General features: G+C 62.8%; 3 protein-coding genes across 3 annotated transcripts in view; 1 reads left to right on the top strand and 2 right to left on the bottom strand.

Moving 5' to 3' along the window:
- Positions 1-178: 178 nt before the first annotated feature.
- Positions 179-1,840, bottom strand: SPRG_11972 (hypothetical protein; the record flags this gene model as incomplete). The annotated part of the gene is made up of 2 exons (XM_012350847.1): positions 179-537; positions 569-1,840. 2 exons carry the CDS (start codon positions 1,838-1,840, stop codon positions 187-189), a joined length of 1,623 nt encoding a protein of 540 aa, XP_012206237.1. The 3' UTR covers positions 179-186.
- A 236-nt stretch (positions 1,841-2,076) lies between these two features.
- On the bottom strand, positions 2,077-8,225 carry SPRG_11973 (hypothetical protein; the record flags this gene model as incomplete). Its single annotated transcript, XM_012350848.1, has 2 exons — positions 2,077-2,642; positions 2,699-8,225. The coding sequence occupies 2 exons, from the start codon at positions 8,223-8,225 to the stop codon at positions 2,107-2,109; spliced, it is 6,063 nt and encodes a 2,020-aa protein (XP_012206238.1). The 3' UTR covers positions 2,077-2,106.
- An 890-nt stretch (positions 8,226-9,115) lies between these two features.
- Positions 9,116-11,189, top strand: part of SPRG_21070 (hypothetical protein) — a gene marked incomplete at both ends in the record, with an annotated part of 3,798 nt that continues 1,724 nt past the window's right edge. Inside the window, 3 exons of the mRNA XM_012350855.1 lie at positions 9,116-10,037; positions 10,095-10,635; positions 10,702-11,037. Coding sequence (XP_012206245.1) covers positions 9,116-10,037; positions 10,095-10,635; positions 10,702-11,037 — 1,799 coding nt within the window. The remainder of the gene's footprint in view (positions 10,038-10,094; positions 10,636-10,701; positions 11,038-11,189) is intronic.

The raw sequence follows: 11,189 nt of genomic DNA on the forward strand, positions 1-11,189 counted from the left end.
TATGCCGCGCTGCGCGGCCCACGGACCAAGAACGTTGTTTTCCATGCCTCGGGCCACGACGTGCACGTTCAGCACCGGAGTGACGTGGCAGCGTCGCTGCTCGCGCATTTTGCTTCGTTGGAATGAGTGCAACATGTTGAAATGGTCGGTTTTCAATTCAGACAACTTGATTTGTGTGGTGATTGATTACGCAAGCGTGGTGTCGGGCTCCATGACATTAGCGCGTGGCGTCAACGTACCGGGCGACGGCGCGGCACTGGGCTTGCGTCCACTACAGTATCGCTGATGTCCCTTGGTCTCGGTCCACACGAAACGCGCATCTTGACGCAGCGCCGCCACGACAGCATCGACGAGCTCACTCACGTCGGTCCCCGGCGGCAAGAGCGGCTGGAGCTGTCCGCGGATGTACGAGACGTGAAAGTCGTTGCCGCCTTCGACCCACTGCAACACCGCGTCGAGAAAAAGCGACATGTAGGCCTCGACGAGGGCCGGTAGGTCGGACGGAGCCACGGCGGTCGGGCGGTCGGTCGTGTCGACCTCTGGCTCCTTCTGAGGCGGTGCATTTGACGGCTTTTGCCTTCTTCTTCTTCTTCGTCGTCGTCGTCGTTGCCGTTGTCGTTGCCGTTGCCGTTGTCGTTGTCGTTGGCATCGTGACGGGTGCTGGAGCGGAAGGCGTTTGCAAGAAATGGAGGTCCTCAAAGCTCGATGCAGGCCGCTCGAGGCTGGATGGCAAGATCGCAACCACCTCCATCTTGGGATTGGAGCGGTCAATGTGAAAGCAGCCCGTGCGCTCGAGACCGCGCAGCACGAGGGCGACGGCCTTGGCAACGTCGTGCTTCTCCACGTTTTCGTGTCGCAGCTCTTGCTGGAGCGTCGTGAGAGGAAGCGGAGAGGCCGCGGTGCGACTGGCGTAGCGCGTCACCAGTTTCGAGATGACGTCCGGCTTGCGTGCCTTGGGGACCGTGTACTTGGTCTGTGCGACGGCGCCGGGCGCGAGCTGCAGTTTGTCGTCGGCGGTCACGACAACGTTGCCGCACTGGACAACGGTCGCTTCGATGGAAGCGACGGCGGCGGCAAACTGCGCGGTCGGGACAAACGCTGCAAGCCGCAGACGCTTCTCGATGAGCGCTCGCCAGCCAACGCACACGCCGGTCTTCTTGAGCTCCAGCTGAATCAAAAACAAAACGCGCACCGCAAGGTTCTGCACGAGGGCGTCCAAGAGGGTTGCACGGGTCGCCTTGGCCTCGACCTTGGTCGGCTTGGTCGGTTCGGTCTTCTTGGCTTTCTTGGCTTTCTTTGGCGTTTCTGACTCTGTGGTCGGCGACGCATGGGCATACGACCGCAGAAAGCTCACGTCGGCAAAGTCCGTGACGGGCCGCAGCAGCGCGGCTTCGTCGTACAGGATCGCATCGGCGCCCTTGGCATCCTTGCCTTGGCAAAAGCACCCAAACGTGACCAGCGCATCGACGAGCTCCTGCACATTCGTCGCTGCCGTCTCCACGTGGCGCTGGATCGTCGACATGCGTAAAGGATGCGACGCCACTTGGCGTGCGAGGTGGTGGAGCACCGGCAGCGCTTCTTCTGGCGCCGCAGCGTCTGTGCCGGACGATACGAGCTGGCCTTTGGCGGCGAGCGTGATGCGCGGGTCCTGCACCAGAAGGTTGACGACCGTGGCGACGGCAGCGTCGCGCTGCGCCGGCGGGATCGTCTGGGACTTTTTGACGAGCTTCTTGCGCAGCTTGGCGACAGCGTACGGCTCTGGCGCCTGCGCGTGGACGAGCGTCGCCAGCCGAGCTGCGTGGTCTTCGAGGAGCGCGTCGAGGAGGCGGCGTGGGGCCATCGCGCACCGTTGAACTCTTGCGACTGGACAACCTCGAGGTGGCAATTCGCCATGAATAGTGTACACTCACGGAAATGGTGTTCAACGGCAACATCGATTCATTGACAAGCCACTTACAAGCGAATCCAAACCCGTATCGAGGTCTTTCCGAGAGACTATGCGACATGGACGATATTGTCTACTGGCGTCACTAGACAAGACTACGCCCACAACGACTCTAGCTGCAACATCAAATGGACTTTGTTCAAAATGTTTGATCTCTGCGTTTAGATCGACTCGACACCGTATCCAAAACCCACGCCGCCGTACGGAGGCCGCGTCCGCACTTGCGCTTCGTACGCCTCGCCGGCCAAGATGGCATCGACCGCCGACGCGGCGTCCGTCACGATGCGCCACGCGTTGTACTGCCCGCGACGCAGCTCCACAATCACGTCAAAGATCGGCTCGCCACCGCGCTGCGCCAACAGCTTTCGCAGCGGCCCATTGTCGTCCTTCTTTTGCTTTTCCTTGGCCAATGCGTCGCCGACCGTCACCGACTCGACGCCGCCCACGAGACCTCGCAGCGGCTTGTTCTTGAGCAGCTTGCGCAGGTCGCCGTGCGCCGAAGCCACGATGCGCACACCACGCTGCTTGCACGTGCGCGCGGCCTCGACTTCGTTCGGACGGCCAATCTCGTCGATGACCATGACCTCGGGCGTGTGGTTCTGGACGCACTCGACCATGACTGCGGCTTGGTCGTTGAGCGACGGCACCATCATGCGCCGCGCCAAGCCCACGCACGGATGCGGAATGTCGCCGTCGCCTAGAGATCAGAGCGAGGTTAGGGTTCTTCTTTTCTACTAGTTGGAGAAAAAGTACCTGCAATCTCGTTGCTCGTGTCGACGATGCAGACGTTGTACTTGGTCGCGAGCTGCCGAGAGACTTCGCGGACGATGGTGGTTTTGCCGCAGCCAGGTTCGCCGAGGAAGAGAATGTTCTTGTCTTCCGTCGCCAGAAGATCCGCGATCAAGCCCGCGTTGCCCTCAATGTACCGGCCGACGCGGATCGTGAGTGCGATGATATTGTCTTGGCGGTTGCGAATGGCCGAGATGCGGTGCAGTTGGCGCTCGAGGCCGGCGCGGTTGTCGCTGCCAAAGCCGCCAATGCGGTCAACAATCGAATCCAGGTCGTCTCTCGTGACGACGCGATCCTGATTGGCTGTGTCGAGGAAGAAACGCGCGCCATTGACCCATGCCCACGGTCGGCGTCCGAGGTCCAAGACGATGTCGAGCAGCTTGGCGCTGACGTCGGGTTGGAGCAGAGGTGCCGCGAGGTCGGGTGGCAGCAACCCCAAAATGTCGTCCAAGTCTTCGTGGATGACCACCGGCGGACTCGAGATAACGTCGTGGGGCCGCCACGCCTGGAGGTACTCGGTCGAGACAAGGCGCTGATTGTGTTGCGCATCAAAGCAGAGCGATCGCTGGCCATCGGAAGCAATCGCGTGATGCAGTCGCTGGTTGGAGGCTGACATGAGCGGCGAAATGTTGTCGAAAATGGCCTTGGCGAGGACATCCGAGGCTTGAAGAAGCAGTTGGACTGTCGCCGCCGCGGCTTGCGTGGCTTCCGGAAGCAGTGGGCGGTGGTTCAAAAAGTCGGGTCGGTCGAGGTACCGCGGGTGCGGGTGCGCCGGTAGCCCGACGATTGAGAGCATCTCGGCAAACGAGACGTTGAAGCGCGACGTCTGGTGCTCAAAGAGGAGCTCGAGGTCGATGAGTGACGCGATCGGACTATTGGCAAGACGCACGAAAGCGCCGGCCTGCGTGTGCGAGCCGTAGATGACCTTGCAGACACTTGGTGAGAGAAGCATTGGCTGCAGCAGCGTCGCAACGACATCGACCCGGGTGCTTTCGCAGTCGACGATGAGCGCTTCCGTTCCCCAGGCCATGGCCAACAAGAGTGCAGAGCCGTTGCCGTGGACGGCAAGCGCGATGCGACCAGGCAGCCACGGCTCGCGCAAGATCGCGTGCGCGGCTACGACATCGCGCAGTTGCACCGCCGTCTTGACCACTGCAACGTGTCCATGCAACTCAACTTTGGCGGGCAGAGCCGGTCGCGGCGCGTCGTCGACGTTCGTCGGCACCGGCGGCGTAAAACCGACCGGCTCCAGCGGAATTACCGTCACCCGGGCTTGCGGCTCCGGTTTGCGCGGCGGCGACGCTGGCTTGCAAAGATGCGCGCGTGACGTTTCAAAGTACGGTTGACGCTCGTCTGTCGCGCGCAGCTCAAAGCGTGGGTCCTTGGCGACCTCGGCCACCACGAGGCGCGCGAGCTCGCTGCTGTTGTAGTCGCCAACGCCGGGCACAAACCCCACGTCAAAACGCATCGCCGTACGCAGCGCGTGCTCCATGCGTTGGCTCAGCGCCGCCACGTGTTTCTGAACCGTCTCGGGATCGATCGTCGCCGGCGGTGGCGTCGCTGCGACAAAGCACGGACGCCGGTCGTCGTCGTCGCAGTAGCGCAGTTGCGGATGGAGCCGCGGCGACGCAAGGATCGCATTGATGGCCATCGTGGCCGCGCTGTCGTTGTTGACGAGTGCACGCACTTGGCTGGAGAGGGACGACACGTAAAAGACGCTGCCCGACGCCACCGACGCGAGGATCGACGCCAAGAAGGTCTCGTGGTGCAGCGACACGATCGCATCGTCGCTTGCCGACTCGCTCTTTGGAGATACCAGCGCCTCGATCGCGCGGATGTTCCACATGCTGGCGTCGTCGACCGTCGCCGAGCTCTCCGTGATCGACGTCACCGAAACTCTGTCGGCAGCGTTGACGACATCGTCCACTTCGTTCTCTTCGTCCTCGTCCGCGTCATCTTCGTCATCGCCATCGCTGTCATCGTCGTCCTCGTCGTCCTCGTCGTCATCGTCGTCGTCGTCGTCATTGTCATCGTCGTCATCGTCGTTTCGACTGAAAAACACCAGACGCCCAGTGTCGCTCTTGAGCGTAAAGCGAACGTTGGGCTCTTGCTGGAGCGCGCCAAGGACATGTTGCACGACGATGTCGAGCGATAGCGTCGCCGGCGGACGCAAGAGTCCGCGCACGTCCGACTCGTGGAACGGACGTCCTTTCTCGATCGTCGCGAGCATCGACCGCTTGATGTGCGGCAGAACCTGCGCCAGCACCCGCGTCAAGAGCGGCGCGTTCGTGTCTACGTTGCTGCGCGGCCCAAAGCAAAAGCCGGCGACGTAGCTCGGGCGGCTCTGCAATCGCGGGTCGCACTTCAACGCCGGAAGGATTTGCGTCTTGATAACGCCAGGCAAGACGGGGTACTCGAGCTTGAGGTCGTAGATGACGGCTTCGCCACACGCTTCGTCGTGCGTCTCTAGCCACGCCAACGAGGCCGCCACGTACGCCTCGAGTGCTGTCGCATCGGTCGTTGGACCGTCGACAGCCCATCGATCGATCACGACCGTCGACGTCGGCTCGGTACGCCGGTCGATGCTCGGAGCAGCGTCGGTAGGACGGTCGCCGTTTGGTGGTGGCGGTGGAGAGAACCAGCGCGCAAGCAAGTGCGCCAGCAGTGCGTGCTTGACCAGCATACTCGCTTTGCGCGGGAGGGCCCACGGCGCAATCGTGACGAGCGCCTTCTCGCCCGTCTTGAGCACTTGGAAGCAGTCCGTCTCAAAGAGCGCTTGCTGCACGAGCTTCATGGTCTTGCTCGTCGAGTAGCCAAAGCGCGGCTTCTCCTTGACGATGCGCGCCATGGCCACGTAGTCCAGCGGCGCCTTGACGATGAGCTCGATAAACTCAATCACCGTCGCTTGCACCATGCTCGGACCGTCGAAAGGCGTCGACCGAGGCGTGGTCCAATGACGGCGCTCGCCCATCGGCACCACGACCATGTCGTCGCCGTCGCCCTCCATGCCAAGGCTCGCGTCCGACGCAAACTGCGCGAGGACCACCGAGATCGCCCGCGGAAGCAGGTCCGATGTAATGTACCCCGTGCGTTCGAGGTGCCGGTGTACGCGGGATATCGCCAGCGGTTCACCGAGCGCGTGCAGTGCATCGCCGAGCGTGATCGCGTGCCACTCGAGTAACAAATCCAAGAGCGACCTCGACGCGAGTGCGGGCGGCAGAGACACGTCCACCATTGGCTTGGCCGGTGACACGACCATGCCCGGTGGTGGCTTCGTCGCAGGCGACTTGGCGTCACTTGGTGACGCAAAGCGCGGCTCGCGCCGCAGAAACACAAGCGTGCCAAACTCACTCGCTGGGCGCAGCAAGCACGCATTGTCAATGGCCGTGACGACATCGGGGCCGACGACCGCCGACACAAAGCACCCGACCGACTGGAGCCGCGCCTGGACACCGACGAGCACGTCCGAGACGTTCGTGACGCCCCATTGCGTCAGCTGCGTCGCCATCGACACCAAGCGCATCGGCGCATACGCAATCCGCCGCGCAAACCGGCGAGCGACGACGTCCATGACCGCGTTGAGCTCACTCGGTAGCGAGGCGTCCGTGTCGCCCACGACCCGCGACGGCGCGACACCGAGTGCCAAGCACGGTCCGTCTCCTGACTCGAGCACGCGCAGGCTCGGGTCCAGCCGGAGCACCATGCTGACGACGGTCTCGAGCGCGTCCTGCGCCGACGCCGGTGGAATGTACGACGTGCGCGCCAAGCGACTAGCAACGTGCTGGAGCAAGTACGCATGGCCGGACGCCGCGTGGACGAGCTCGACCACGCGCACGCTGTGCTCGATAAGAAGCGCGTCGTAGAGCGTCCGGGGACGCGTGTCGACCGTGAGCGAACTTGTCGGGCGCGGCGGCGACGGCGACGACGGCGACGATAACGACGGCGTGATGACCCACTGCGACGCGACGACCGGCGGCACAACGAGCGGCGTCGGCAGCTTGACGTGGCTGTCGCTTGCGACAAAGCCCGAGTGGCCAAGACTGTCGCCGGCCCGCCACGTGACGTCCGGGTGGCGAGCGAGCGCGTCGAGAACGCAGTTGACCGCCGAGTCCTTGTTCAGATGCGACGGCACGCGGAGCGACCCGATGACGTCGGCGGCGCCGTAGACGTCGCCTTTCCGCGTCATTGCAAGCATGCGCGTCCGGAAATGCGGCACGACTTGGTCCATGACGTCATCGAGCGTCGCCGGCGCGTCGTCCGAGATCGCGTCGGATTGCGGCCCAAAGCAGTAGAGCGTGAGGTAGCTCGGACGGTAGCGCAGGCGCGGGTCGGTCACGAGCGCAGGAACCACGACCGACTTCATGATGCTCAATGGCACTGGAAACGTCAGACCGACCTTCCACGAGTACACGTGAGCAGACGGACAGGCCTCGGCATGCGCATCGAGCCACTGCTGCGCGGCAAAGATGTAGGCTTCAATGGCCGCGTGCACTTGGTCGGGCGTCAGCACCGATGACGACGACGTACTCTTTGGCGTCGTGGATACGGATATCGGGACAGCCACGGACGGCGGTCGTGACGCGACCTTGGCAACGCCATTCGTGACCGTTGGCCACGTGGCACACGTCCGCCGAAGAAAGCTGAGGTCGCCAAACGCGTGGATCGGGCGGTAGAGGCAGTCCTGGTCCAGCGTCACGATCGCAGTCGCGTCGTTGTCACCGACAAAGAGAAAACAACCGATGGCTTGCAGACGCTGCACGACGCGGCGGCGCATACCCGTATCGGGTAGCTTGTGCACGAGCAGCTGCTGCTCGACGAGGCCGACGGACCGGCGCGAGTAGATGGCCTTTCTCGCGAGCCGGTGGGCGAGCACGGCGACCAAGGCGTCGCGCTCGGTCGGGAGCTCGTCGTCGTCGTCGTCCTTGTGCTCGCCTTCCGTCTTGTCGGTCGAGATGAGCATGTCGTTGTTGATCAAGCGGATGCTCGTGTCGTGGCGAAGCACCGTATCGATGATGATGTCGATGGCGGGTGCAATGGCGTCGGTCGAGAGATACCCCGTCTTGTGCAAGCGGTTGCGCAGGTTCGAGAGCGGGTACTTGGCCGAGTTCCGCACGAGAAGGCTCACGCTCACGCTGTGCTCGAGAAGGATCGCGTCGTAGAGCGTCTTGACCGAGTCGGCCGTGACGATCGGACGGTCCATCGACGTATGGGGCCCCTCAAAGCGCCAGTTGCCCTCCGACGTCTCGGTGGCCACCACGTTCGGCTCGCGCTTGAGCGCATGGATCACGCGGCTGCAGACCTTGGTCGCATCCAAATGGCTCGGGATCGCCAAGGTCGCCTGGACGTCGGACGAGTAGTAGACGCCGCCCCGCGCCGTGACCGCGAGCATGCGCTCGACGTACGCGAGGCTCTTGTCCTTGACGAAGGCCGAGATGGAGACGCTGCCAGCGGTCGACCCATGGCCCGGCGCGCCCGGTCGGAAGCTTGCCATGCTGCTCCCCACGTCTAGAAAGCCAAAATAAAACGCGATCGGTTGCACTTGGGTTTAACGCGTTTTTTCAATGACCATCATTTGCTCTTTGGCGCGCTTGATCAGTGCTCCACCATTATCGAGTCGCCACAACACTCTAGCGAGCCAACCGAGCTCGCAGACATCGCCCCGATCCCATCGAGCCTCCTACAAGAAAGTGCTTGCAAGAAAGCAAGGGCTGCCTTGGAGTAACTCGCCAAAAAAGAGCTCGCGCTTGTCTGGCCGTGTGGAGCAGCAGTGCTGACGGCAGCTTGGCGCTCGACCCGATGAAGGCAGGCCCACGCGACCGTTCCCTGCAAAAGGGCGCAGAGAGACTACCGACGGTGCCGAGCGGCAGCGACACTAGGAGGTGAGGCCACACTCAAGCAGCAAGCGAAGGTCCATCTCGGTACCACCTCTGGAGGTGACCCACTGACTGCATACCAGAAGCATTCTCATATTTGCCAATGGCCGCTGCCGATGGCTCTAACGGTTGCACCAAGTACTACTAGAGCATCCGAACGGCAGCTTTGCTAGACCGAGGACGTCCCTATTTGGCCGGGTAGCTCCGTACTTGGCCCAAGGGTCCATTCTGCTAACTGGAGCTCACGTACCCTTGCTTGGCCGTACAAGAAGGTGCATTCAAATTGGTGGGTACCGCTTCCAGTCGCCTAGCGCTCTCTCCGGTACCTACACAAGCTGCAGGTTGAGCATAGTGACTGTCGATCCTCAAACCGTCGATCCTGTAGCAAAGCCACCATTCTAACCGGTTATATATGTAGCCGGTTGCGAAATCAACCGGTTTTGGACCAATCGCCGTCGTCACGCCGTCGTATTTCGTTCGTGTCAAGAAGACCAGTCGACGACCGACGATGCAGGACGACTACGGCGGCTCGTGGGAAGCGGCGCTGGCCTCTCGCTCCCGCGCGCCGAGCGTGTCGATGAACACGTTTGTGAACGACCAGATCCTCGTGTACACGGCGCGCATGTTGGCGGCGACGTCTGGCGGCAGAGTCTACAACTCGTCCGACGTGCATAGGACGCTCGTCGCGCCGTCGCCCAGCATCGATCTCAAGAAGGCCGCGAGCCGCATCGTCCACGCGCTCAAGCGCCACCCCGCGGTCGTGCCGGCTGGCGCGGTTGGCGGCCATTGGTGCTGCAAGGCCGCGCCCAAGGCCCGCAGTAGTACTACCTCCAGCGTCGCGAGCCAGCCCTTGTCCTCGGTCACGTCGGTCGTTGTCCAGAAATGCGTCGCGCAGTACGAAGAGCAGTTCAAGCCCGCGGTGCTGGATATCACGGGCGCGGGCGGCTACGTCAACGAGGACAGCATTCGGTCGCAGGTCCAAGCGATGGCGCCGCTTGCGCCGGCCGACGCGGTCGTCGACGCCATTCTCGTCGCGCTGGGCCGCGATCCGCGTCTCCAGCAGCAAGTGATTGCTGGCAAGGTCACAATCGTCGCGTCGCCGCGCGTGGAGGAGCCCGAGGAGCTTCCCGCCGACGCGGCCATGGCGGCGCAGTTGAGTGCACTTCTCTTGCCACAAGTACTCGCCAGCGTCCTCGACGACAAGCCGTTCTACGTCTCGAGGCTCCGAACCGTGCTCTCGCCGATGGCGTCGGGTGCGACCCACACCGATGCGCTCGTGGTGGCTGTCGTCAACGTTCTCCGGCGCGACGCGCGGCTCCAATACGTCGACTCGCTCCCTGGTACCGAGCCTTTCTTTACCAAGCCAATGGCATCGATCCCGGCGCCGCGACTGCCAATGGCTTCGACGCCGCCACGGGTCACTCCGGGAGGTACTTCTGCATCCATCGTTGCAAATTCGTTGCAGCTACCTCACGCAGCGACGGTAGCGCCCCGGTCTGCCACGCCCAATAATACGTCTGGCTTGACCGACGCCAACCTCGCAACCGCGATCGAGGCGTACGCGCAGGCGATGGAACGCTGGCTGCAGACCCACGACGAGGGATGCGGCCACGCCGTCGTCTACTCGTGGAAGCTCCAACTACCGTTTGTGCTGCCGCGCGCCGTGGTCAAGAGCCACGTCATGCCAGCCCTTGTACAAGATCCACGCTTTCGCCACCGCCCGAGCTTCCTCTCCAACGTGTGCTTTGGTCGGCGCAGCTCGTCGGGCGATGCGACCGCCAGTGTCCACAACATTGTCGACCAAGTGGCGCCCTATTACCTCACGGCGATGCTCTCGACGACGAAGAAGGGCAAGGCGTTCACAGAAGCCGACATTCTCGGACAGCTCCGTGTTCCGTCGCACGTGAGCACGAAGGCGGTCGTCGCGGGCATCGTCGATACGCTCAAGCTCCATCCGGACGTCACGAGCTCGGTTGTCGGCGGCCGCGTCTCGTTCCAGGCGCTGCGCCAGCCAAAAACCCCAGCTCCGTTGCCCGTGCCTCCTCCCACAACCAAGACAACACTTGGCAAAACTCCAAACCCAACCACGACGAGGACGGACATGGCCTTGGAGCCTTACGTCGCTGCGCACGCGTCCGAGTACGTCGATGCGATCCTCGAGTGGGTCGCCTCGGACAATGCGTTTTACACGTCGTACATTCGCGGGCAAGTGCGCCCGACGCTTCCGGACGACGTGGATTTGGACGCTGTCGTTGCTGCAATCGTGCAGTCGCTCCGCCGCCACCCGCAACTGACCTACTCGGACGCCGACCCGACGCGTCCGTGCTTTGTCCGCGCAGGCGGCACACCCCCAGCGATGCCATCGCCCAAGGCCAACGACACGTGGAAGAGCCCGTCGTCGGCCACGTCGTTCCGTACGACCTTTTTTCTGTGTGGAAAGGTTGGTCTGATGCAGCTCTTCGACTAGGAAGCCGATCCAGCTCTGGCGCAGAGTCGAGCAGCGATGAGAGCAGCGACGACGAGGACGATGAGGATGAGAGCGACGACATGGAGAAGAGTATCACCCCTCTCGAGAGCCATGA

Source organism: Saprolegnia parasitica (assembly GCF_000151545.1).
Source record: "Saprolegnia parasitica CBS 223.65 unplaced genomic scaffold supercont2.70, whole genome shotgun sequence".
NCBI lineage: Eukaryota > Oomycota > Saprolegniomycetes > Saprolegniales > Saprolegniaceae > Saprolegnia > Saprolegnia parasitica.